The sequence below is a fragment of the Pseudorca crassidens genome, chromosome 12 (assembly GCF_039906515.1).
Source record: "Pseudorca crassidens isolate mPseCra1 chromosome 12, mPseCra1.hap1, whole genome shotgun sequence".
Lineage (NCBI taxonomy): Eukaryota > Metazoa > Chordata > Mammalia > Artiodactyla > Delphinidae > Pseudorca > Pseudorca crassidens.
In genome coordinates, this window is record NC_090307.1 from 88,727,128 (window position 1) to 88,754,990 (window position 27,863).

Genomic DNA, 27,863 nt, shown 5'->3' on the forward strand with positions numbered 1-27,863 from the left:
TGGCACTAGGGACAGAGCTTTGGGAGGTGATTAGGTTTAGATGAGGTCCTGAGGACGATGGGATTAGTGCTCTCAAAAGAGGAGGAGACGGGCTTCCCTGGTGGCGCAGTGGTTGAGAGTCCGCCTGCCAATGCAGGGGACGTGGGTTCGTGCCCCGGTCCGGGAAGATCCCACATGCCGCGGAGTGGCTGGGCCCGTGAGCCATGGCCGCTGAGCCTGCGCGTCCAGAGCCTGTGCTCCGCAACGCGAGAAGCCACGACAGTGAGAGGCCCACATACCACAAAAAAAAAAAAAAAGAGGAGGAGACTAGAGCCTGCCCTCTCTCCGCAAGAAGGCGGCTGTCTGAAAGCCAGGAAGAAGGCTTTTAGCAAGACTCGACCGTGCTGCACGTTGATCCTGGACTTCCCCACCTCCAGAACTATGAGAAATAAATGTCTGCTGTTTAGGCCCCCAGCCTGTGGTATTTTGCTATCACAGCCTGAGCTAAGATAGGCAGAGAGCCTGCCTCGCCTTCTCCCGGACAGAGACAGTATCTCTGCTCTATTGAGCCATCAGCCTGCCTGCCTTTTGCTCCAGAGGGGACTCTGTCTCTCTCTCCTGAGGCTTCTCACCATATAAACATCCTTGAAAAGACCATTCAGACAAAGACAGTCGAGTCTGTGTTTGGAAGATGTCGAGAAACACAAGAGGATCATATGGGCAGTTTCTTCCAGCAAGTTCTTCTTGGCTTTGCCATTTCCAAGCTATGCAGTCTTGGGCGATTCATATATTCCCTCTAGTCCTGAGTAACGTGGGGACGATCACGTACCTAATTCAGAAGGTCCTTGTGAGGATTCATGAGTCTCATTTATCAAGTAAAGGACTTAACCTAGAAGCCAACACGTGGAATGGACTTAACCCTGAGTCAGGCAGTCCCCTTGATGACCCTATTAGGTAAGCCAGGGGTTACAGCCTGGCCGTCTACAGGTGTATTTTGTCTGGTGAGCACAGTGTTATTTAAAAATTAGAACTGGGGCTTCCCTGGTGGCGCAGTGGTTGAGAGTCCGCCTGCCGATGCAGGGGACACGGGTTCGTGCCCCGGTCCGGGAGGACCCCACATGCCGCGGAGCGGCTGGGCCCGTGAGCCATGGCCGCTGAGCCTGCGCGTCCGGAGCCTGTGCTCCACAAAGGGAGAGGCCACAACAGTGAGACGCCCACGTACAGCAAAAAAAAAAAAAAATTAGAACTGGACGCAGCTTACCTCCAGTGTATGATTCAGTGACACTTTAGGAAACTTACTGAGCTGCGTAACCATCACCATGACCCAGTCTTGGAATACTTTTGTCACCCCATTTACTGTTCACCTCCATTCCCACCCCTAGCCCTGGGCAAACACGAATCTACTTTCTGTCTTTATGGGTTTGCCTTTTGGGGGGCATTTCATATAGATGGAATCGTACAGGACGTGGTCTCTTACTAAAGAAGTTAGGCGATCATTTTGTACATAATCTCTTTTGACACTTTATGGATAACCATGTAGAGAGGTGTAATTTTATGAGAATGGGATCCTATCATACAAACTATTTTTTTTTAATCATGGACTTTTAAAATTGGCAGATCAAATGAACTCGTGAAACAGAACAGAAATAGACTCACAGACATAGAAGACAGACTTACAGTTACCAAAGGGGAAGGGGGGAGGGATAAATTAGGAGTTTGGGATTAACAGTTCCACACGACTATATATAGAATAGATAAACAAGTACCTACTGTATAGCACAGGGAACTATATTCAATATCGTGTAGTAACCTATAATGGAAAAGAATCTGAAAAAGAAGAGGTTTGTATATATCATGTATAACTGAGTCACTTTGCTGCACACCTGAAACTAACACAACATTGTAAATCAACTCTAGTTCAATTAAAAATAAAGGGAAAAAAATTTTTTAATGAAATTGGCAGATCTATAGACACACACACACGCACACACACACGCACACACACACGCACACACACGCGCGCACACACACACGCACACACACGCACACACACACACGCGCGCACACACACACGCACACACACACGCACACACACATGCACACACGCACACACACACGCACACGCTACAGCACACCTTTCCAGCCCTCAGGTAATCAGTGTTAATTACCTACCTGATCTCCTTCTGTGCCTCTCTCCGTGCTCATGTGATCATAAACAGACACATCAAGATGTGTGTGAGTCTGTTTATATATAAACACACACACAGGGCTTTTCTGTCCTGGTTCGTTCTGCAGAGACGAGGTACACACACAGAGGGCTTTTCTGTCCTGGTTCGTTCTGCAGAGACGAGGTACACATTCCTGCCTTTTCTCTCCTCTCCCCTTGCGATGCTTCATGAATATCCCCGACTGGTGGGCATTTGGGAAACGAGGCTCCGTCAGTGTGGGGCGTGAAGGAACCGCAAGTGAAGAGGGGTGTGGTTTGCCGCGTGTTCGGTGTTTAGGTCAATAGGAGTAATGACGTGTGAGTGGAGAGACCTGCGAACATCAGCGTCTGCGTTGATTGACGTTCAAGGAATGAAAAAGCAACGGCCCAGAGAAGGGCAGTGACGTGCCCAACGGAAGCCCAGTAATAGTACGAGGAGGGAAGACACATAACAGGGACAAAAGCACAGGCAACATCCAAGTAACCACCGTCACAGAGTCCTTACTCTACACGTTCATCCACACTTGAACGTGCTTGAAACATAGCTGAGCCATGCAGCCGACGGCACGGCACAGATGCGTTGGCAGAGGTTTTCTCACCTGTGGTCCACGAAGTGATGCTGTCTTAGATTCGACAACGTACAGTGTGTTCCATAACCACCTAATGATTCATTCAACAGAGGTGTATTGGCCTTTCTCTAGGTACCATGCCAGTACTGGGGACGTGGCAGCAAACAGGACATGTCCCCTGCCCTCATGGAGCCTGGCATGGAGGGAACAGACAATAACAGATAAGCGTATTACAGGTGGTGACGAGGACCACAAAGGAAATGCGGCAGGTGCTGTGCTAGGGCGTGGCCTGGGCGTAAAGGGTGACTGGATAGGTGTCCAAGGAGGAGGCGTTTGGGCCCGTTGGTGGCAGGGAAAATAACGACTATCGATGCCTGCTATGACTGTGTATCCCTGATTTTCCCAGTGCTCTCTCCAGCCCCCCATCCTAACCAGGTTGACACTAGGGTACCCCGCCCTGTACTTCCCAGGTGGCTCCTACCCTGGGCTGCAGCCCTGCCTGCGGTTTCCCCAAAGCTTCTGAGGCCATAGAGGCTAGGCTCTCCCCCGACAGGGTGGAGATGCTGAGATTTAAAATACCATTAAAGAAAGCTCGTTTATTGAATTTCCAGTGCAGCCTGTCTGACCTCCAGGGCACAGTTCCAGCTAATGGATTCCGGTGCAGAGCTAAAAATAATGTATATGGGCAACCACGGGGCCCTGCTTCCCCTGCTGACCAAAGGAGTTCTGGTACGTGGAAAGCAACCTCACGTAAGCAACAGACATTCTTCCCTGTGCAATGGCTCCCCTCAGCACAAAGCTTCCTCCCTACTGAATTTGCTATTGATTCCACAGCTCTGAGTCCTTGAGAGAGCCAGGTTCTTTCATAAGAGCTTGAAGTTTTTAAAGAGTCCCTGAGATTGATTCCCACTGTAAGTAGCACTCCCTCGCCCAGTAGGAAAATGGGCAAATTCTTTCCCAAGGAGGGAAGAGAGCTGCTCGTTTTTGCTTCTCATATCAGACACGCTCTGGAAGAAAAGCCAAAAGGTCTTTATCCTCAAGAGCCATTTGGTTCTAAGAATGAAAGAAAGTCAAGGACAGCAAAGGAGTCCCGGGCATCAGGCTAGGCTGAGTGACACTGCCCAGTTGTGCCCCAGTTCTGGGCTGGGGGTCTCCCGTGTAAAGCAAGGAAGTTCCTTCCATGAAAGTTCCTTGTAGCGCCAGCAGTTGAAATAGCGTGTCTAAGAGCTTGCACTCTGCCACAGACAAGTTCTTCAAGCCTCAGTTTATTCATCTGCAAAATGGGTAATACTCATACCAACCTCGTAAGATTGTTGCGAGTTTTAACATAGTTATAAAAGTAAAGCAGGTAGGTCGATGCATTCGGTTAGCTCTTCTTACTATCCAGGTAGACCTAGAGCCAGTGTTCTCTCCCTGGGGTGATCGTATGTCTGCCAGGGGACATTTGGCAATGTTTGGAGACACTTGTGGTTGTCACCCTCAGAGAGAGGGTGAGACTGGCCACACAGGTGGCTCATGGCTACCATGTTGGACAGCGCACTGGTAGGGCATTGGATGCACAGGTGTAGGACATTTCCATCATCACAGACGTTCTTTGGGAAGCAAAGACCCAGAGCCTGCAACTGGTAGGAACTAAGCCAGGCATTAATGCTTGGGACTGGCCAAGAAAGAGCAGGTTGTTCCGACCCTCTGTCTTAAGCTCCCAAGAATACTGTGCTCTAATAAAAGACTTTTGCAAAAGATAAGACCGTTTACTTACGAGTCAGACTTTACTTGAGCCAAGGGAAGTCCATCTGGATTTGTTTAACTGAGAACAGAGGTTTTGAAGCCCCAGGGATCCTGCAGCTGGGCGTGGGTGGCTCTTGCATTGAAGAAAAGTTTCTGGCCAGCTCCATGTAGCACAGGGTAGCAAAGTCCAGCCTGGAATCGCGTATCTGGTTGGCCTTGGGACAGATTTCGATCTGGAAGACAGTTCTCCTCCTGTGTTAGCTTTTTCTCCTGCCAGATATTAACATTTCTGCCCTGCTTTGACCTCTCACCTGAAATCCATCTGAGAACAAGGATTTGGTCTCAGGCGATATCATATGCCAACCTCCCAAGGGTTCATCGTATCTTTATCAAGGATGATGTGGTTGTTGAATGATTAAGACTCTCAAATTGGCTTAATAAGTAAGGGGAGAAACTGTCTTATTATTTAAATGTCTAGGGCACAGGTGGATTCAGAAATCAATTCCTCTGCCCCTCTGAGCTCTGCCTTTGACTCTTTATGTGTGGTCCCCAGAGGCCTTACGTCCACAGCTTCCCGGAAATGAGATGGTACTTTCACTCCATCAGAAATCCTTGGACTTCCTGTTACCGGGCTAGACGGTGTCATGTGGCCGTTCCCGGACCAATCCCCGTGGCCAGGGGCAGGGTGGTGTTATGAGGACACCCCACTGTGTAGCTGAAGTCAAGCCCATTGAAGCACAGGGACTGAGCGTGAGCGTCTAGGGGGATTCCCTCAAAACACCTAAACACTGTAACCGGAGGTAAGATGAGTGGGTGTTGGGGAGCAAAAGTAACAAGTATGCACTGTATCTGAGCTGGAATTCAGCTTATTATTCCCCGTTTACTCTCACTCTCCTTTCCACGAGCTCTCAGAGGATTAAAAGTCACCATGCAGCGTCAGCCTAGTGACAGCTGCGCCTTCTTACCTGTCTCTGCTTGTCCTCCTTGCTGAGACACTGATGGGGAGGGATGCATACAGGTGGGTCTGGGCTGGTGCAGCAGAGCTCTTGCCTCTTCTATCTGAGAGCATGATTTTGGTTAACAGACAACGTGCCTCAAACTGAATTAAGCAAAAAAGGGAGGGTTGTTTTCGGCTTCTGTTTCTGTACAGTAAGCAGTTCTGGCTTCAGGAATGGCTGCATCCAGGAGCTCACATGGAGTTATCAATCAGTATTTTATGTCTGGCTCTCTTTCTCTTGGTTCAATATCCTCTGTGCTCACTGACATCTCAGACGAGTCGTACTGTCCCAAGGTGGCTACAGGCGGCTACAAAACCATCTCTTTACGTGGAGCATTCCAGCAGAAAAGAGCAAGTATCCTTTGTCTAGTCTCACCTGAAAAATTCCTGAGATTCCCTCCAGTTGTACCAGCTTAAGTCACGTGCTCACCCCTGAGCCAACCACTGTGACCGGAGAAATGTGAAGCTCTGATTGGCTTAGATCGTCATCACATGACCCTGCTTTGGAGACTGGAGGCCGAGATTCATCCAAAACTCTGGACTAATGTGAGGGAGGAGAGGATCCCCAAATGCAACTAGGGCTGGGGCCACAGGGAAAAGGACTGGGTGCCTGGAGTGGAGGCTTCTCCCTTCCCACCCCAGGGCCTTGCTCTTTACTACCCACCCTGTCCCTGTCCCCCTGTCCCAGGGCCTTTCTTCCATTTCTTAACTTGGCCCACGTTAGAGAAGAGCCCTACTCCTGCCCCAGCCAGGAGCAGGTTTCCCTTGGTGACATTAGCCAAAGCAGTGACTTACTCTGATGGAGGCAAAGGATGAGAAGAAGTGGAAGAGCCTGAGATCTCCCAGCAAGACTCTGCCCTGAGCTCCCCCTGGAGGAGAGGGGTCCTGTGATTGGCTAAGGGCGGTCCAAGAGGGAGGGGATGTGTGTATGCGTGTGGCTCAGTCACTTCGCTGCGCGGCAGAAACTAACACCACACCGTAAAGCAACTATAATCCAATAAAAAATAATAAAATAAAATGACAAATTACTCAGCACAAAGCACTAGGATAATTGACAAGGAAATTGACAAATTGACACCTTAGTGTGTGAGTGATTCCAAATCAGAAAAGGAAAATGAAGAGGAGAAAATACCTGACATGTAACAATGTAACAGACTTACTCCAAAACCCAAACTCATTAGCCTTCCAGCTGCATCAGATCCCCTGAGCTCTGAGGGAAGACAGGTGTGGTCATGGCCAGCAGTTCTCATCCTGGGGCTCCAGCGACATCCGTCCCCAAACTCCCATATTGACCCGCGTAGCTGGATCATTCCCATCCTTGCTGCCTGGTTTCCTCTATAATTAAGCCTTTTCCTCCTCATTCCAGTGTTCAGGTGGGGGGCTGCTGCTTTTGAAATAAGGCTTCCATCTTGTGGGAAAGCTCTTACGAGGCTGGAGTTTCAAAGAGAAGCTGTGAGGCACCTAGTCCCCTCAGCAGGACAGCTCCAGGCCTTGTGTCCTGAGTCCCAGGACGTTAGGCTCTCAAGTAACATCTTTAGGGAGAAGGCCAGGCTGATGGTGCAGCGGGTGGTCCAGGGCACAAGCTGGAGAGAGCTGTGCACACACAGGAGGGGCAGAGCTGTTTAAGGCTGTCATTCTGGAAGCTTCTACCCCATTCTCCTCTTCAAGACTGAAAAAATCAAAGCCCCTTGTCTACACACTTCTAGGGGCTAATATGTTCCACTTGCCCAGCCCTCCACGGATTCCCTGTCTGCCTGTTGTGCGCCGGGCACTGGGCTAATTCCTGTATTTGCGGGTTTTCCAGTGTAATTCTCCTGTAAGAGCAAATCTGGGGTGCTTTTCGCTCCCTGCCCGACACACCCCAGCCGGCTTCTCTGACCTTGTATCTGCCAACCTTCCTTCTGCTTCTACAGCAGGTCAAAATATGCCTACGTTAGGGTCTTTGCATAGTATAAGAGAGCAGTAAAGGATCAGGGCTTACTGTACTGGACGCTTGAAATTTGCGAAGGGAATAGATTCTAATTTAAATCTTCTCAACGCCTACACACAGACAACGGTAACTGTGTCAGGAGATGGATAAGTTGTTTAGCTGGATTGTGGTGATCTTTTCACAGTAGATACATGAATCAAAACATCAAGTTGTGCATCTTAAATAGATACGCTTTGATATGTCAAAGATATCTCAGTAAAGGTGTTTTTAAAATATCAAAGAAAGATTCTTTTTCTTCCAAAAAACTGTGTTGCGTCTAATTTTCCTTTTAGCAGGATGTGCTGAGGTGACGCAGATGAGGCCCTGATCTCCTACAAGTTATTGGGCATAATTATATGAGACAAGCTTTTAAAAAGAGAAGGAGAGAAAGACAGTTTAATAAAATTCTTGTCTATTAGTATCTGGGAATTGCAAGAAGTCACAGAGAGAAAGAAGGCTTGATCACAGACCTCAAGAACTTTCTTTTTAATTCCAAAATGAAAGAACTGAAATAACTTTCCACCAATTAAATTGGCAAAGTTTTTTTTAAAGGGAACGTTTCTGGAGCTAGAGAACTGCTTTCAGATCCAAGTCCAATCTAACTGGCTGTGTGAGCTTGGACAAGTTAGCCAACCTCTCTGGGCCTCAGTTCCCCCCCCCCCGCCCCCGTAAAATGGTTTAGTGAAGACAAAAGGAGTCAGTACCTATGTCCTCTTAGCACAGTCTGGCATACAGCAGGCGCTTAATAAATACTAGATAAGGAAGATAAGAACATCTTCCTGGAAATTTCTTCCCCCCAAATATCTCAGGGCCGCCACCTTCCTGATAGTAGGATCTGTCTAGACATCACTTCCCCTGCTTGTTCCCTTATTTTATTTTTCTCATGGCATTTATTGCCCACATTTACCTTATTGTTGACCTGTTAGCATCTATCCCCACACTCCCCAAAATGGAACTTCCTTAACGAAGTCTCCTTATCACTCCCTTCTGCATCTCCGGTGCCTAGAAAAACGCCTGGTGCATAATAGCAATGCCGGAAGTATTTATAGAAAGAAGGAATCCTCGTTTGCTAGATGAGGTATAATGAGGGGTCAGCCACGACTCAAATGCAAGCCTGGCCACACATGTGGAGCCTCCAGTGAGGAAATCCGCTTTCCTCTGGGCCTGACCACCCTGGCGAGGGTCCTGCTGTCCAGTTGACCCTCATGGGCCAGACCCCCGCATCTGACCGGGAGCGTCACCAGCTCCCGGGTGGACCAGAGCCCTGAGCTGAGAACCACTCGGCATCTCCAAGTCCTGGCATTTGCATTTGCATTGTCAGCTGGATAAAGTGTGATTTATCACAGAACAGATTTCTGTTTGGCCATCTGTAAGTGAGAGGCAGGAAGCAAGGAGGAGGAAGGCAGAGACATCGTCTCAGAAATACTGCTTAGCCCTGCTTTGCCTACCTTTTTCCTTTTCTTCTTTTCCAGAGATGTCCGAAAAGTAGCTGTCAGACACTTCAGTAGTGAAATGGCAGCAGATCTCCTGCAAACGTAAAACTTGCTCTCTGGCAGCTGAGGGGGGAGTGCAAATTGTGGGTGAGATGCTACATAAGCCAGAAGTTCTTTGGGAGAACAGGACACAGAGAAAGGAAAGCGTTCTCCCAGCCCAAAGCTGGGGCCAGGCGGAAGTCACCGCCCCTGGATGAGAAGCTCTGACTCGGAGAATTCCCGAAACCGCGGGCCCTTCCTGAACCTGGGAGCAGGGCTCTCCCAGTCCTGCTTTCCTCCCAGCCCTGCCATGTCCTCCCCACTGCCTAAGGAGGAGAGAAAGGAGGTAGGATAAAGGGGGAATGGAGTGGGGAGGACAGGAGAGGGAATATAAGACCTCCTGAGAGGTCCAGGCAGCGTCCTCTTCACCCCAGCTCGTAGCAGAATAACTCGGTCAGCTCTGCTGTGTAACAAGTGACCCAGCATTCAGTTGCTGAAGGCAATGATCATGTCCTCTTGCTTACGCGTTTGCGGGTCGTCTGGTGGTCTGTGGGCCTGGCTGGGGTGGACCCCCCGTCCCTGCAGGTCGGGCTATGATCTGTCCAGGTGCCTCATTCCAGGGCTGGGCTGAGAGGTCTCCGCTACTTTAAGTTCCTCTGGTGGCACAGTTCACAAGGGCTGGCAGAAATACACAACAGCTCTCGAGTCTGAGCTTGGAGAAAGGTTGGTCGTCACCTTTCTCTGCATTCTCTTGGCCACAGCTAGTCACGTGGCCCAGTTTGCCATCAATAGGAAATAGAGTCATTCTCCCACCATAGAAGAAAAGGGGTAAGAATCAAAGCCAACAACTCAATGAGCACCGAACCAGTGGGCACCATGGTTAAGAGCAGAGCTCTGGGGTCGATGGTGTTTAAGTTCTGACTCACTGAGCACCAGCTGTGTGACCTCGGGCAAGTTACATCACCTCTCTGTCTTTTGTTTCCTCATTTGAAATACGGATGTGATTTTTAAAATGTAGCCCTGTCATATGTTCACGGTGAGGATTCAGTGAATGATTCATGTTACCTCTTAGAATGTTTACCTCTTAGGTAACCATTCACGTTACCTCTTAGAATGGTTCCTGCTTTACTGCAAGCCCTCAGAGAACATTGGTTGCTGTTATAAAACGTGCAGTCACCACTGAGAGTCCATCTCCTCGTGTATGTTCCCACGTGTGAGCGGTGGGTGGGTGAGTGTCAGGTGCAATGTGGGAGGAGCAGCCCTGAGTGTCCCCTGAGGGAGGAAGTGGGGAGCCAGGTACCTGAGCGCCTTTTCCCCGCCAAGGGCACATGCCCTGGTTGCCTTGGCAACACTCTGCTCTGGGGATGTTGAAATGGTTTCTGGCCATTTAATTCTCCATTGAGAGAACCTCCTGTTGTTCGCCAGTAGTTTGCGTGAAGAAATAGTCTGCCAGACAGTCTCCCGGGGCGTGGTCTGCAGCCTGCCCAGCGAGGAGTGCTCAGCTGGGCTCTTGGTGGGCGGAGGGGTCACACTTGGCATACTGCCAGTGGGGACATTGTGCAAAAGTTAAAATTAAGAGAATAGTAGCAAAATAAGTAAATACATTTGGGCAGTTAGCTATCACGGGTGGAGAGATGGGGAAAGATGGGAGAAAGCGGACAGAAGGGGAGGGAGCCTGCTGCGGGGTATGGGCACCTTTGAGGCTGGCTTTCAATACCTCCGAGGACAGCTGCAGCCCACTGTCCCTCCCAGCAGCGCCCCGCAGACTCCCCAGTCTGGTCTATGAGACCAGCAAAGACATCACGGTAGAAAACTCAAATGCTTTCAGGGTTCAGGCTGCTAACAAAATTGAATGCAATGGTTTTCCAATGCTGGTAACTAATTTGCTATTTTAAAAACACCATGCAGGGCAAATGTGACCCACAAGCTCTGATGCATTCATTCATTCATTTTTCAACATATATTTCATGAGCACCTGTTATGTGCCAGGGGCCATTTCAGGCACTAGGGGTTACAAAAGTGAACAAAACAGACAAAAGTCCCCATCATCCTAGGACTTCATGCTCTGGTGAGGGAAGACAAATAAAAACGAAACTAAATAGGTAAAATGTATAGTGTATGAGATGGCAATAAGTGATAGAGAAAAATAAAGCAAAGCAGAGGGTCAGGTGTCTTGGAAGAGTTGCAATTTTACATTAAAATGTCTGAGCAAGGGTCTCTGAGAATTTACAGACAGGCTTTCCCAGCTGCGGCACTGGCGACTGACTCTATGTGTGGGGCTGTCCTGTAGGATAGTGTGGGGTGTTGAGCAAGCACCCTTTGCCTCTGCCCTTAGGTGCCAGGTGCCCATCTTCAAATTGCGACAACCTCCTTCCCTAGTTGTGACAACCAAAAAGATATCCAAAGATTGTCCAGTGTCCCCTGGAGGACGCAGTGGTCCCAGTGGAGAATCATTAGATTAAAGACCTAAAGGGAACAAGACAGGGATGTCCACTCTCGCCACTTTTTTTTTTTTTTTTGCGGTACGCAGGCCTCTCACCGTTACGGCCTCTCCCATTGCGGAGCACAGGCTCCGGACTCGCAGGCTCAGCGGCCATGGCCCACGGGCCTAGCCGCTCCGCGGCATGTGGGATCTTCCCGGACCGGGGCACGAACCCGTGTCCCCTGCATCAGCAGGCAGACTCAACCACTGCGCCACCAGGGAAGCCCCACTCTCGCCACTTTCATTCAACATAGTTTTGGAAGTCCTAGGCACAGCAATCAGAGAAGAAAAAGAAATAAAAGGAATCCAGCTCTGCAGCAGAATTTACGCACCGGGGGAGCTGTAGTTGTCACGCTGTACAAGATGGATTTTCCTGAAGCTGCCAGTTCTTTTAGAACTCATCAAATTGAGGCCGCTCCAACCGGCTCTGCAGTTGATGGATTTAAGGCAAATCTAGTCTTTAAGGAGATTGAGAAGAAGCTTGAAGAGGAAGGAGAGCAATTTGTGAAGAAAATCGGTGATATTTTTGCCTTCAAGGTGAAGGATGGCCCTGGAGGTAAAGAAGCCACCTGGGTGGTGGACGTGAAGAATGGCAAAGGACCGGTGCTCCCTAACTCAGATAAGAGGCCGACTGCACAATTACAGTGGCTGACTCGGACTTACTGGCTTTGATGACCGGTAATGTGTACGGCTTCTTGGCTCCCAACACGGTAAAATGAATCCTCAGTCGTCCTTCTTTAAAGGCAAATTGAAAATCACTGGCAACATGGGTCTAGCTACGAAGTTACAAAATCGTCAGCTTCATCCAGGCGAAGCTAAGCTGTGAAGAACTCCCGTTGCCTGCCTTTGAAAATCAAGATGAGACGTATAGATATATATCCGTATATTTCATTGTCAGAACTTAGATTGAAGCTACACCTGGGCAAATAGCATGAGATTTGTTTTTTTTTTTTTTTTTTTGCGTTATGCGGGCCTCTCACTGCTGTGGCCTCTCCCGTTGCGGAGCACAGGCTCCGGACGCGCTGGCTCAGCGGTCATGGCTCACGGGCCCAGCCGCTCCGCGGCACGTGGGATCTTCCCGGACCGGGGCACGAACCCGTGTCCCCTGCATCGGCAGGCGGACTCCCAACCACTGCGCCACCAGGGAAGCCCAGGCCTATTTATTAAAACAAACATGTTTTTTAAGTGAGTTTCCTTCTTGAAAAAATATCAATGTATTAGAATCATAAAACACTGCTGTTAAAAATAATTGAACAAAGTTTGCTTTGAGATGCACAGTTTTCACATTATAATCTTGTATTAATTAAATTTGTAAAGCTCTCCTTCCTTTGTTATAATTTTCCTTTTTCATATGTTTAGTTTAACTAGCCACATTTAATTTACCTTCCTAGTTTTTTTCTTTAATTCAACTTAAAGGAATATTACTTTTTATTCCTTTTTTTTTAAAGGTAAATTTCATATCAGACTTTGGCATATGATGTGTTTTCCCTACTTTTACCTTCCTAGTTTTTCTAATGCTAATGTTATTTCTAATAACTCGGTAAGATATGGAGTAAAATCGTGTTTTTGGAAGAATGTTTAATAGAAAATTAAAATAGCTCTTCCTCAAAAAAAAAAAAAAAAAGAATCCGAATTAGAAAAGAAGTAAAACTGTCACTGTTTGCAGATGGCATGATACTGTTCATAGAAAACTCTAAAGACGCTACCGGAAAACTACTGGAGCTCATCAGTGAATTCAGTGAGGTTGCAGGATACAAAATTAATGCACAGAAATCTGTTGCATTTCTATACACTAACAACAAAGGAACTTATATACAAAACAGAAATAAACCCACAGACATAGAAAACAAACTTATGGTTGCCAAAGGGGAAGGGCAGGGGGGAGAGAGAGAAATTAGGAGTTTGGGATGAACAGATATTCACTACTATATGTAAAATAGATAACCAACAAGGACCTACTATACTCAATATTTTGTAATAACCTATAAGGGAAAAGAATCTGTAAAAGAGTGTATGTATATAACTGAATCACTTTGCCAAACCCCTGAAACTACCACAACATTGGAAATCAACTATACTTCAACTAAAAAAAAAAAGCCCTAAAGGAGATGCGGAGCAAATCATGCAGACGCCTAGGGAGGATGCTTCAGATAGAGAGTAAGCAAGTGCAAAGGCCCTGCGGCAGGAGCGTGTCTGGTGTGTTCAAGGACCAGCCAGGGGCAGAGTGAGTCAAGGCGAGGATGAGTGGGAGACACACCTAGGAGAGACGTCAAGGGCCGCATCAGGGAGGAGCTTGGACTCATTCAAGGGTTTTTCCTGAGTTTAAAAGGGGGCCACAATTCACAAAAATTTTTAAACATGAGTCCCAGATTAAGAAGCTGGGAAATGGGGGACTTCCCTGGCGGTCCAGTGGTTAAGACTCCAAGCTTCCAATGCAGGGGGCGCTGGTTTGATCCTTGGTCGGGGAACTGAGATCCCACACGCCTCGCGGTGTGCCCCCCCCCCCAAAACAAAAGAAGATGGGAAATGTTAGAGAAGCGGTCTCTGTGTTGGATATGCTGTTTTCCCCTCCGGACCCCTCTGCCCTTCTCCCACCCTGCTCTGGGAGGCTAACCTTTGTAGATTACATCCCAGTCATCCTCAGGGTTCCCACGAGGCTGGAGGCAGGGGGAGGCACCCCCAGGCACTGGAGGGTGGGGAAACTGAGGTCGGTCTGTTTTATTCCTCTGGGCGCCTTGCAGCACGGTTATGAGTTGACATTGGCTGCATTTTCTGCCAAGGTGGGCAGGCCTCTCGAGCAGGGACAGTGCCCAAGCTGGGCACAGACACCAGCCCTTTAAGGGCCCGCCCTAGGCTGGTATCACCTCATTTTAGCTAATTACAACTGCAGAGACCCTATTTCCAAATCAGGTCCTACTCGAAGGTCCTAGATGAGCATGGATTTTGGAGAATGCTATTCAATGCACTACCCCGACCTCTATCTGTGCTGGGCTTTGCCATCTCTTGCTGGTTTCCTTCAACCCCACCCACACCTTTGTAGAGTCCCTCTGTTAAACTCTCCTAAATTTCAGGTAGCACGTACTATCTGTTCCCTGACGAGATGTGCAACGTTCCGGCCTGTCTGAGCGGGCTGCTTTGGGAATGGGCCAAGAGAGCGAGGGCCAGGGCAACTGGCAGAAAGGACTTGAGCTGGTCCACGTCAGAGTCAGCGGCCAGTGGCCTCTCTTGGGGCCCCTTTCCCTGGTCCCCCAGCCCACAGAAATGGAAAAGAACCTAAGACTCACATGGCAGGAAGGGCGATTTCCAAGGCCACAATCTCAGGATATTTTCTGTTAAGACAACACGACTGAAACAGTCTGATCAAATCCTGCACTGACTGTCATAAACCGGTTCTATTCTTCACCCCTCTTCTCCACCTTGGGCAAGCTGCAACCTCAGTGAGCCTCAGTTTTCTCATCTCTAAAATGGGATCCTGATGGCTGTCCAGAGCTCCAGAAAGGACCGAGGGTGAGAATGATGGGGAAAGCACATGACAGGTGTAAAAGCAGGCATCAGGACAGTGTAAGAGCATTTGATAGTTTATGTTAACAGAGCAGGTACACACACTCAGGTGTGCAAGAAATGTAAATCGTTTTTCTGTATTTGAACTTAATTTCTATTCTCAACCCCTAGTCTCCAAAGAGGCAAAACCTATTAGAGTTAGATTTCTGAGCATATGAAGTTGGAAATGCTAATTAGAGAGCCAAGTAGAGATGTTGAATAAGCACTTTTTATCTGGAGGTCGGATGTGGGGAGTTATTAGAGATGGTATTTATATTATACAGAGATGGTATTTAAAGCCTCAGAGCTAACTGATTACAGGAATGAAAGGAGTATATATGGACTGAATGTTTGTGTGACGCCCCCCAAATACCTATGTTGAGATTTTAAACCCCAGTGTGATGGTCGGAGGCAGGGGTTTAGGGAGGTGATTAGGCCACGAGGGCGGAGCTTTCATGAATAAATTAGCGTTTTTATAAGAGGCTCCAGAGGGCTCCCTCACCCCTTCCACCAAGTGAGGACACAGAGAGAAGACAGCCATCTAGGAGCCAGGAATGGGCCCTCACCAGACACAGACTGTGCCGGCGCCTTCGTATTGGACTTCCCAGCCTCCAGACAGTGAGAAATAAATGACCGTGGTTTAAGCCCCCGGCCCCGTCTCTGGGTATTCTGTGATTGCAGCCCCAAAGGGCTAAGACAGGATATTTAAGCTGCCACGGAAACACAGAAGAAGGGGCAATTGCAGTATTTCAAGGAGTGAGTCTCTAATTGTGGTCCCCAGACCTGAAGCATCAGCGTCTCCCAGGAACTTGTTAGAAGTGCAAATATCGCCCCCCCACACACACCAGACCTGCTCAACCTGAGACTTGGGGAGTGGGCCCAGCAGCCTGTGGACACTTGACCGCCTCTGATGCTCGTCCAATTTGAGAACCCGCTTGGCCGAGGGCATCAAGACAAAAATCGCATTGGATGTCGATGGCTGGCCAACAGATGCCTTTTGCTTTCTTCATGGAAAGTGGTCCCCAGCTTCTCCCCTAGGAAGCAGGCAACGTCCTCAGGAAGTTGCCAAGGCCTGAGCGACAACAGAAGGTGTCAGCTGACCGTAGGTCGCTCAGCTGGAACCTACCCCAGCCCCTCCCAGTCCTTAAAAGCAGACATCAGTGGCTGTTTCCACGGCCACCGTGCGCTCAGAAGGGAGAGTCTGAACGTCAGAGTGAGCAAGAGGCCAGCAAGCAGTTTTCTCAGTGGGTAGAAGCTCCCCCACAATGAGAGAGAGAAAAGATTCAGTGTGGTTGGAGAGAGAGAAGATTCCCAGAGATGGAGGCAAGGGGCTGGCAAGATGCTCGCAGGGGCCTCGGGTTCCTTTTCTGCAGATGAGCAGGCTCGCTTCGTGATACCATGGTTCCCGCTGCTGTAGCCGCTTGGGAAATGATGGATGCATCCTGAGACTTGCCCAGACATTTATGGCATCTTCAGGAGTAACAGTGACAATGGCTCTGTCACGCCCGCTGCTTCATACCCTTGGCGTTCCCTTAATGATTTATGCATTCTGGAGCGGCCAGGTTCCTTCCCACCAGAGCTCAGAAAGGTAATAAATGAGGAAAGTCAATGGTCTGTGAATTACAACATTGATTAAAGAAGTGATTACTGATATAACTCTTGCTTGGCTATTATGCTAATGCCTGCCCGGATCCAGGACAGTGTTTACATGCTAATGACAAATCTGGGACAGGGAAGAAAATTGGTTTCCACTCTTAATCAGTACGTACACAGCTTTAAACCACTATTGACCGTGAGTGAGAAGATCCATCCATGTGTTCCCCTCCCACCCGCCCCCTGCCACTGTCCCCAGCAGATGGAGGAAATGTGCTCGGCCCGGCCCTCTCCACCTGCCGCTCCAAACAGAAGTGCGAGCTGAAGATGAAAATTGGGCCCAGGGTACCCATCCATAGTTCCTAGAAGCCGGGGAAAGAGAGCGCGATCACCAGAGTTCATTGCTCAGCGTTGGATGTTATTTAACCGGGGCCGTGGACACCCCTGAAGGAAATGCTGCTCCTTTCAGCGTGTATAACCTGGACGGGAGACACATAAGCAAATCGGCAGTTACAGCTTAGTGTGGCAATGCTGGGTGAAGAGTCCATGTGTGACTTCATTAACTCTGAAATGCTACACAAAACTGTGTGTATATGCATTTCTAGGGCAAGAATTAGCTTTATGTGTACTCTCAAAGGAGTTCATGACTCCTAAAAGGTTAGGAAACACTGCTCTAGAGCTTTCTGGAAGTTTTCAAATTAACTTCTTGTGTTCTTAACTTCTTTCAAATTAACTTCCACTGCTCTTGGCTCCATCTCAGTCTTTCACCATATCTCCTTCGCCCCAAGATCTTTGTTTGGTTGTCTTGAAGCAAGTACCCCATGAAGAAAGGGCCATGTTCAGGCATGCATCCAGCTGTCCATCCATCCATCCTTCCATCCATCCATCCATCCATCCATTCAGCCACCCATTCATCCATCTATCCATCCACTCATCCATCCATCCATCCATCCATCCACCCATCCATCCATCTGTCCATCCGTTTATCCATCCGTCCATCCATCCACCCACCCATTCATCCATCTATCCATCCACTCATCCATTTATCCGTCCATGCATCCATCCATCCATCCATCCATTCAGCCACCCATTCATCCATCTATCCATTCACTCATCCATCTGTCCATCCACTCGTCCATTTATCTGTCCATGCATCCATCCATCCATCCATCCATTCAGCCACCCACTCATCCATCCATCTATCCATCTATCCATCCACTCATCCATTTATCCATCCATCCATCCACCCATCCATCCATCTGTCCATCCATTTATCCATCCATCCATCCATTCAGCCACCCATTCATCCATCTATCCATTCACTCATCCATCTATCCATCCACTCGTCCATTTATCCGTCCATTTATCCGTCCATGCATCCATCCATTTATCCATCCATTCATGTATCCATCCATTCATCCATTCAGTATCCACTTTGCTGAGCTCCCCCTTCATGAGCAGCTGGTATGAGGAACCAAGAGGTCAAAGAAGAAAAACATGTACTTACTGCCTTCGAGGATTTTGCAGTTGAAAATGTGAATTTGCACATGGGGCTAGTGTAAATCCCATCCCATAAACTTGACTATGCAAGATGGGTCATGTTTCTCTATAACCCAACTTGATTTCTCTTTTCAGTCTTCAATTCATTATGGCAACGAGACCTCATCGGAGGCTAATTTCTAGGGGATTTAACTACTCTCAAGGCCTTGGGGAGGGGCGTCTAGTCCTCAAGGATTCTGTCCACGGCTCCTAGGGCACACCCATTATCATTCAGAGTCCACACGGGTTACCTCTGATGTGGTCCCACCCCTGTGCACTCTGCTCCTAGCAGCCTCCTCCCAAGGGGCACGGGCATCCTCCAGCTGTTTCTTTGCCACATGACGACATCCGTGGGGCTGTAAACAGATGCATCTTCCTGAGGGTTTAGGCATTGGAACACAAAATCTAGATGCTTGAAGACTTTTATTTTATTTGTCTCTGTGTTTGTTTTCCTTTGTGCTCTGTCTTGTCTCTTTCCTGAGTCCATGATCTTCTAGAAATGGGAACAGTGAAAGGAGGAAATTCAGGGGAAGGAAACATAAGTTGGTCATCACTAATGAGATTCTGCCATTCACTGGATGAAGAGTAACAGTACAGATACACAAACAATCCTAGGGCCTCAGGGGAGGTGCTGCAAACAGGGAGGGAAGGGTGTTCCCAGGGAAAGGGAACTACATGTGCGAAGGCCTGAGCGTTCTCCTGATGGGGAGCCATCAGAGCTGCGTGTGATTGGAGCAGAGAGTGTAGGAACTGGAAGAGCCCTGCTAGAGAGAAAGGCGGTATGAGCCCTTCAGACCCTGGGAGGCTGGATGGGGCGGGACGTGGGTGTGGCTCACCTTCTGAGCAGACATCGGCCTGGAGAACAGACACCTCTGGTGCCCAAATCACATTCCCCGGGTCCACCCAGAGTTCAGTCCCAGCTGCAGTTCTGTGCAGGTTCAAGTTCACTTAGTGATTGCTGCTTCTCTCAGTCTGCTTCTGCTTTCCATCCCAGGGCCTGTGTCTCAGCCTAAAAGTATGGGGAAGTTAACTCACACAGCAGCCCTCACTCAAAGAGAGACAGGAGAGGAGCTGGTAGATAATATTCCTGCCTCTCATACTGCAGGTGGACAATTCTGTGTGCTTTCCATGAGGCCCAGAAAAATGGAGCCTGATGGTCACAGCAGCAAATGCAAAGATGTACCTTTCTACCAACTATTCTTATTTCTCTGATTCCCTCAGTCTGCTCCCTGGTCCCCCTTCCCTGGGGTCACCTCCCAAGTAAACCAACCACACTGAATCCTTGTCTCAGGCTCTGCATTGAGGGGAACCTAGATCAAGCATGCGTGCTTTGCTAGAGAAAAGGACAAATGGCAGAAGGGTGGTCTCCAGGGCCCCAGGAACTTCTCCTCCTCCATCCCCTCTCTGTCTCGGCAGGTGTCCGACCGCTGCGACTACATCTTTGTCAATGGCAAAGAGATGAAAGGCAAGGTGGACACGGTGGTGAACTTCACATACCAGCACCTGAGCGCCCCCCTGCACGTCACCGTGTGGGTGCCCCGGCTGCCCCTGCAGATCGACGTCTCTGACACGGAGCTGAGCCAGATTAAAGGCTGGAGGGTCCCCATCGTGGCCACTAAGAGGTAAGCCCGGGACGGGGAGACGCATCAGAGCTGTGACGGCAACGGCCGTGGAGACTGACCTTAACGCTAAAGGAGCCAATGCAGGGCCCGGTGCAGACTAGGTGATGCTGTTACCATGGTGATGACATGATGCAACGCATACATGCCTACAGCCTAACAACAACCCTCTGGGGAAACCAAGGCCCAGGGTAACCCAGCCAGGCAGGAAGGCTGCTGAGCGGCTGGGTCAGCATGAGATCCAGTCATTTGCAGTCTGCATGGGCTGCTAGGAAACTGTCTCCTGCAAGTGGTCCCTCCAGGGTGAAGCCACAGAAGTAACAAGATTTTCTAGGCCCTCCACCCCCAGGGAATTTAAGTTTGGGTTTATTTTCTCTAAGCGAAACGGTGAATCCTTTTTCTGTGCTGGATGAATATCTATAAACTTGAAAAGCTCTATGTGTATCAAAACATTGGGTAAAGTCTACTTGCATTTATACTGGACCATGGGGTTGCTGCCTCCTCTTAAACCGAAGCAAAAGCCTCTAATGTATTCTGACTCCGGATCGTCTCATGTAGGAGTCTGGGGTCTTATTTTCTCAGCTCTGTGGCCCTCAGTTTAGCTAAATAAGAGTTGTTGCTGAATTCCGGTTTCCTGGGTGGAATCTCCCAGCTTAAACCACCAGCACTATTTTCCCAACAGTCTCCCAGGCACCAGGGTCTTGATTTTTAAGGGGCAACTGGAGCCCATCTCAGGATGGATGAATGGAGCAGTGAAGTGGTGAATCCATTTCTACAGGGTAAACTTGAGGCATTTGTCCTGCCGGGGAGGACAGCCATGACTCCAGCCAAGACTTCAGACCATTTAGTGGTCACGAGTGGCCAAGATACGGGTTCGTTCCCTGTCCCTGAAGAAGGCAGAACTGACACTTGCTGGGTTCAAATCCAAGCTCAGCTACCTTCTTGCTTTGTGAGTTTGGGCCAGCCACCCAATCTCTCCGCCTCAGTTTCCTCATCTGGACATAAGAATAATTAAAGTTTTGCCTCATGGTGTTATGAGATTCAAAGAGTCCATCCGTGCAGAGCTTAGGATAGACACATCTCAAGAGCATCATACCACCCTGCCCAAGAGACCTTTCTACAGTGGTGGAATGTTCTAGACTCACAATGTCCAGCATGGTAGCCGCTAGCACAAGGGGTTATGGAGTGACTGAGAAATTTAGTGTTTTGATTTGCTTAACTTTCTTCATTGAAATTAAGTTGTGAATAGCCATGCATGGTTCTCTGCTACTTTGTGGACAGTGTACGTTTAGTAAATATTAGTTCTTCTATCTTTTATTTGTCAATAAATGTCTTCAAAAGAGAGATGGGATTTTTTGTGGGTTGCATATATCGGGAGGGATAGGATGTGGAGAACTCCTTTGGGTCATGCTGTTGAGTGGAGAGAGATGTTCACATTTTCTTCTCAATTAAGTCTTCCCTTCCTCCTTTGGCAAGTACAATAAAGCTTGCTTCTTTGCATTATTAAACGAGAGAGAGAGAGAGAGAGAGAGAGGCGTTTCACCCTTTGTGCTGCCCGGTGATAGAGCTGGTGCTCCTGTGTGGTCCTGAGGCTCCTGCCCGGGATGCTGTCTCTTGTAGGTTGACGGGGGCACCTGCCTCGTGACTCCAAGCACCTTGCATCCCATCCCCTGACCTGAGAGCCTCTTCTCTTTTCCCGGCAGGCCCACGCGGGACAGCGAGGATGAAGAAGAGGACGGGCGGCGGGGCCGAGGCTGTGCCCTGCAGTACCAGCACGCCACCGTGCGGGTCCTCACTCAGTTTGTGTCTGAGGGCGCCAGCCCCTGGGGCCGGCCAAGCCACCTGCTCAGTCCCGACTGGCAGTTCGACATCACCCACCTGGTTGCAGACTTCATGAAGCTGGAGGAACCCCACGTGGCCACTCTCCAGGACAGCAGGATCCTGGTCGGGAGGGAGGTTGGCATGACAACCATCCAGGTAGGAAGCCGGAGCTGGGAACTTCTGCACGCCCATCACTGAAGGTGGTACCCAGCCCTGGGGGAGGCTCACTAGGTGGGCGGGTCCTCGTGGCCAATTCCTTGTCCTCGTGATGGCATCCTGGGGCCCCCGAAAGGTGAGCCTGGACCAGCTCTCTGAGCCCCAAGCTCCTTCCAGACAGAATTGAGAAGGTGGTGGTCACACCCCTTAGTGCCGCTATGACCCCCTCACTGCTGCATGCTCCATTCCCACCACCCAACCCGCCCCATCCTGACTCTACTCCTCCACCCTCAGTGCCCCCTTTCCAGATGCGCACCTCCTACACCCTCTTAGAACCTTCCCCCATCTCTGTGCTGCTCTTGCCAGCGACCAAAGAAGGATGCGTCCCTTCTTCCTTTCCTCCCTTCTTTCCTTAGGTCAGTCTGTCATTCTGTCGTACAGTCATTCGACAAACTCTTTTCAAAATCCTACTACCTTGGGCTTCCCTGGTGGCGCAGTGGTTGAGAGTCCGCCTGCCAATGCAGGGGACACGGTTCGTGTCCCGGTCCGGGAAGATCCCACATGCCGCGGAGCGGCTGGGCCCCTGCGTGTCCGGAGCCTGTGCTCCGCAATGGGAGAGGTCACAACAGTGAGAGGCCTGCGTACCGCAAAAAAAAAAAAAAAATCCTACTGCCTCTTTTGCTCAAGGAAATGTATAGAATGGTGGGATTTCAAAACAGATGACAGGGCATGAGGGCCTTTCAGCCAGCCCATCAAGTCCCACCCTACTGACTCCACCTTTTTTGTTTGTTTGTTTTTTAATTTTACTGAAGTGTAGTTGATTTACAATGTTGTGTTAGTTTCAGCTGTACAGCACAGTGATTCAGTTATACATATGCATATATCCAGTCTTTTTCAGATTCTTTTCTCACATAGGTTATCACAGAGTATTGAGTAGAGTTCCCTGTGCTGTGCAGTAGGTCCCTGCTGGTTATCTGTCTTACAGACAGTCGTGTGTGTGACTCCACCTTTCTGGAATGTCATTCTGGATCCTTTCACAACCACCCCAGGTAGAAATGATAGATACGTTTCTACCATCTCACCTGCGACATCTCAGGTCCTACACGTGGTTTATGAGATGAGGCAGAAAGTAATATTTCAGCAGAGGACACATTGTGCTGGGGGCCCGAAGGGAGAGTCAGCAATTTATAATTCAGGTCTCCCGTTGGTTCCGTAATTCACCTAGAATGGGAGTTGGGCCGCGCAGAGTCAGCCTGTGTGCGACTCTTCACGGGTCCAGGCAGCAGGATCGTCGTGCACGGTTGACCAGGTTGTGTGGTACGCAAGAGAGCCTCATCCAAACGGGGAGGGGCATTTCCTTTCAAAGACAGAATGGAGGGCTTCCCTGGTGGCACAGTGGTTAAGAAACTGCCTGCCGGTGTAGGGGACATGGCTTCGTTCCCTGGTCCGGGAAGATCCCACATGCCGTGAAGCAACTAAGCCCATGCGCCACAACTACCGAGCCTGCGCTCTAGAGCCCGTGAGCCACAACTACTGAGCCCACGCGCCTAGAGCCTGTGCTCTGCAACGAAGGTAGCCCCCGCTTGCTGCAACTAGAGAAAGCCCAAACGCAGCAACAAAGACCCAGTGTAGCCAGAAATAAATTAATTAATTAATTTTAAAAAGACAGAATGGATTTTAATTTTTATGTCCATTTTCCAAAAGATAGAGCTAAAGTGTCTCCGGGGAGGGGTGACTTTATCTGATTCTCACAAAGGCCCAGTTCGGGCTAGTGCATATAGTGAAGTAGATGTGTGGCTCCTTCACACTGTATTCCGGACCTTGTTTAGGATGGAGGGAAAGGTTCCAACATCCAGAAGCAGGTGTGACGGATTTATCTTGTGTCCTGCCCAGGTGCTGTCCCCATTGTCTGACTCCATCCTGGCCGAGAAGACAGTAACCGTGTTAGATGACAAAGTCTCGGTGACAGACCTGGCCATCCAGTTCGTGGCTGGGCTGTCTGTCACCCTTCACCCCAGCACAGAGAACAGCAAGGCCGTCACGGCTGTGGCCACAGCTGAGGAGCTGCTGCGAACCCCCAAACAGGTAGGGGCCTGGATGCCAGAGGTCGAGGGGAGCAAGGCTGGTTGCCACACCTGATTCAGCCAAAGGGGAGGGAGGTGGGAGGAACTGGGACAGGGTGGCCAAACCACATTCCAGGATGGAGTGATTCGGGCTGTGTAACATGCACGTGGTTACGTCATCCAAGAAGCGGGGTCTGTGATGAACCAGAATAATGGTACCCAGTGCACGGGGATGGATCAGTCATCTGTGCAAAGAACTGTCAGAAGCCTAGCAGCTTAAGACAGCAACCACTGTCGTTCACGGTTCTGCGGGTCAGGAGTCCAGGTGGGCTCAGCTGGGTGCCACGCTCCTGGGTTCACAGGCTGAGAGCAAAGCCTCTTATCAGGAAGCTCTGGGGAAGAATCTGCTCCTGCACTCACTGGTGTGGTTGGCAGAATCCAGCTCTGCGCAGCTGAGTGCCTGAGGTTTCTGTTTCTTCGCTAGCTGCTGGCTGGGAGCCTCTCTGCTCCCTTCTCTCTGCACCCCCCACCCCGCCCCCCGCCATCATCTTCAGAACCAGTAACGGTGCATTGAGTTCTTCTCGTGCTTTCAACCTGACTTTCCCTCTGCCACCAGCCAGAGAAACTCCTCTGCTTCCAAAGGCTCCTGTGACTACATCAGGCCCACCCAGCTCAGCCAGGCAGCTCTCCCTAACTTCAACTGTGCATATAACATCATCATCGGGGGGACATCTCGTTTTGTTCCCAGGTTCCAAGGACTAGGGTGGACCATTCTAGAAATGCGGCACGTTGCTACCTGGTATGGTTCCAGAGCATCACCAACAGGGAGCTGGAGTAGGTTCCCATCCTGGTCCAGCTCCCAGTGCTGGAACCTCTGCTCACCTCTCCTGGGGGCAGGAAACTGGCATGGCATTTGCTGGTTTAGAAACAGCGGAGCGAGCAAAGTGGGGAGACAAAGCAGAAAGCACGAAGCTATTTGCTGAGAACTGGTAATTAATCAGGGGATAACTGACATTGCCATCTCCCTGGCATGGGGCAAGGCCACCCATCAGTAACCAGCCTCACCCATCTGTCTTCATTGGCTGATGGTAATTGGAGGGCCCCGGCGCTGCCTAAGGGGATCTGTGGATGGAGTTCGTTCCATTTGCAGACATGACTCTTGAAAGAATAGGAGATCTAAATCATGCCTGCACGTGTGTTAGTTTAAGTATTTCAGAATTTCTCATCTTTGGGGAATTGCGTTGGCTTCTCCTGAGACAACCCCTACGTTCCAACCTGGCTGTCATGAGCTAATGGAAGGACTTGGTCTCAATCCCACAGCAGGGATGATGGAGATGGAGGTTGGCAAGCCCACGAGGTTCTGAGGGCTTAATTCGGATTGCCTGCCGTTCATGGGGGCTTGTTTGATGTTCAGTTCATTCTCCGTCTAGAGTTGATGAAGAAAAATGAACTCAAGGCGAAAAGTCAGCCACGATGAACTTGCATGCTGCGTTAACAAGCTTTTATCGCAGCCCTTGGAGTGTGGAAGGCTGGCCCCTTGTTCTTGGTATTTCCAACTTTGAAATACAAAATCTGAAAGACGGCTATGCCGTGAATATGAGGCAGTTGCATTATACTCCCCTGTGCCCTACCAGTGCCGAAGAAGGCTAGGCTGGTGAAGTGAAATGAGGTCTCCCCCGGCGTGAATGCGTTCGACTGAGGCTTTAGAAGGGGGGCCGTCCCATTGTATGACTTGTAAGTTGATGAAGCTGAAGGAGAGGAGGGCGGTGAGGAAAATTCCTGAACCAGTCGTGTCTTAGCTTTGATCCCCCAAAAGGCTGAGCCTGAGATGAGGATCCACCTGCAAGGACTGCATGTGGGCGGTGAAGGGAACACCAGAAGGGCGTCGGGAAGTGAGGGAAGGAAGGGAAGACAGCCAGAAGAGTGTGTTCCCAACTCAGCCACCACTGTGGGCTGCTGGAGCCTGGGTCTCCTGGGGAAACCGTCAGCCAGTGTAGAAAAGGCTGGAGAGTCATTGTACCTGAGGTCAAGGAAGCTGGGATATGTACCACACCTCCCGTCAGCCCTTAGTGGAGGGCTGCTTCTGGAGGGTGTTAATTTCTCGGCATTTCTGGCTGCGGGCATGACCACATGGGTTCCAGAGGCCAGAATGCCCTCAGGCCAAACCACCTTGCGGGCTCGACAGCTGAAAGTTAAGCAGGCGGGTATTGTAGGAAAGTGGGCAGGTGCCAACAGCACGCACACACCACCTTTAGACTTCGTGAACGTTCTCACTCCTAACAGGAAGCTGGTGATAGTCTGGGCTTTTCCTTACAAGTGATAGAGGCCTAACTCGGGCTGGTTGAGTCAGACGTCAGAGTTTATCAGTTCATGTCCAAGCATGGGCATCTTCAGGTAAAGCTAGATCCAGACGCTCCAGTGGTGTCATCAGAAACCTTCCTTTTTATTATTGGCGCTTGTCCTCAATTCTGGAAGATGGCCAGCCCTTATTTCTTTGACTATGGAAGTTCTCCCATATTCTTGGCTTCTGGAACTCCTAACAGAAAACCATTGGTCATTCTCATTCTCTTTCTCATTCCTTTCAACCTTCCTTTCCTATGTTTCATCTCTTTATACTCCTGTGGGTTACATTCTGGGTAAGTTTCTTGGCTCAGTCTCCCATTACACTAATTCTCTCCTCAACCATGTCTAATCTGCTGTTCAAACTATCCACTGAGTAATTAATTTCAACCAGAGTATTTTTCATGCCTAGACGTTCTGTGTGGTTCTTTCCACAGCTACCTGTTCTTTTTCTGGTGACTCCCACTCTTTCAGTGTAGTTTCTACTCCTTTTTACTCTCTTTAACTATTTTTTTTGGCTTATTTTTGTTGTTGCTTTGTTTTATTTTATAGTCTTTTTCATTTGTTTTATTATCTCGAATGCTTCATCTGCTGATCTTTCTATGTGAAATTTTTATGGTTTTCTCTCATAGTAGAGCCTTCCCTCCTAGGGACTGTAATTTTTTTTATCATGAGCACCTCTTGAGCTGTAGTTGCTTTGTTTTATATGGTTCCTGAGGAATTCCTGTGCAGTTTTGCGTGCGTATGGGTCCAGTTTCAAGTAAATGTCTTGCAGCTCCTTCACCACCAGGTGTTATAACTTCAGACTCGCCACTCCTGGGGAAGGGGTGAGGTTCTGATTTCCAGGGGAGACATTTTCGCACCCAGTGCTCAGCACACAGACAAGCATCACTGATGTGCCTCTGGCCCAGTGGGTAGGCTTTCTCACCTGCATATGTGGAGAGGAGTCCTGGCTTTACGTAAAAGGTTTCACCCCAATCTGACACATGCCTAGGTGGGCATCACCATCCCAGCCACTGGCTGGTAGGTCTTCTGAGCAGCTCTGCACGCCCTCAAGCTGTCTCAGTAACAGTTACCTATTTGTACCACTCTAGTTTGCCTTCTCTTTTCATTTCTGATTCCTGGGAATTTGCATCTCTTATTTGTATATTTTTACCTAGTTTTCTACTAGTTTATACTTAGCCAGTCTTCTTTGTTGTTGGGACATGCTCTTAAGATTCTCTCTCTCTCTCTCTCTCCATTCCAGCTTGCATCCCAGCTCAGTAGTTCCAGGGGAAATAAATTCTGCTCTAATTCCAACAAAAGCCCAGAGGTCATGTCCCATTGGCTGGTTTGGGTCATGTGCCTCTTTCTGAGCCAATCACTGTGAAGAGGGTAGTAAAATGTTCTGATTGGCCAGACCTTGGACATATGCCCACCTCTGGAACTGGAGAGGCCGGTGCCTCCCACCCACACTCCTCAAGCTCTGAATGGAGAAAAGGCATGGTTCTGAAAGGAAAATTAGTGTTCTAGCCCCCGTCGGAAAGGAGGAATGGAAACTGGTCAGGCCAAATAGATGTCCATCCCAGACCCTATGGTTTAGGTATTCACATTCCCACTTTCGTCTGGGGAAACTGAGGCCCAGAAGAATTGGTTTAAGAAAAATGTTCCCGGGGAGATAGTGGATCCATGTGTTTAATTCAAAACTCCCACTTCAAACCCTCTGCCCTTTGCCATGGTGTCCAGAGGCCAGGGTTAGAGGAAACACAGGATCCTTTGCCCGCAACAGACCCCTGGGGTTCCGTTAGCTC

The 27,863-nt window shown here is 49.4% G+C and overlaps 2 protein-coding genes across 3 annotated transcripts in view; one reads left to right on the forward strand and one right to left on the reverse strand.

Moving 5' to 3' along the window:
- TMEM132C (transmembrane protein 132C) overlaps window positions 1-27,863 on the forward strand; it is a 373,251-nt gene that overhangs the window by 340,951 nt on the left and 4,437 nt on the right. For both annotated transcript variants that reach the window (XM_067701197.1, XM_067701198.1), the window contains exons 6-8: window positions 19,491-19,696; window positions 21,397-21,670; window positions 23,564-23,755. In XM_067701197.1, coding sequence (XP_067557298.1) covers window positions 19,491-19,696; window positions 21,397-21,670; window positions 23,564-23,755 — 672 coding nt within the window. The remainder of the gene's footprint in view (window positions 1-19,490; window positions 19,697-21,396; window positions 21,671-23,563; window positions 23,756-27,863) is intronic.
- SLC15A4 (solute carrier family 15 member 4) overlaps window positions 4,543-27,863 on the reverse strand; it is a 119,013-nt gene continuing 95,692 nt past the window's right edge. The window contains exon 8 of the mRNA XM_067701200.1: window positions 4,543-4,715. Coding sequence (XP_067557301.1) covers window positions 4,558-4,715 — 158 coding nt within the window. The 3' untranslated portion in view covers window positions 4,543-4,557. The remainder of the gene's footprint in view (window positions 4,716-27,863) is intronic.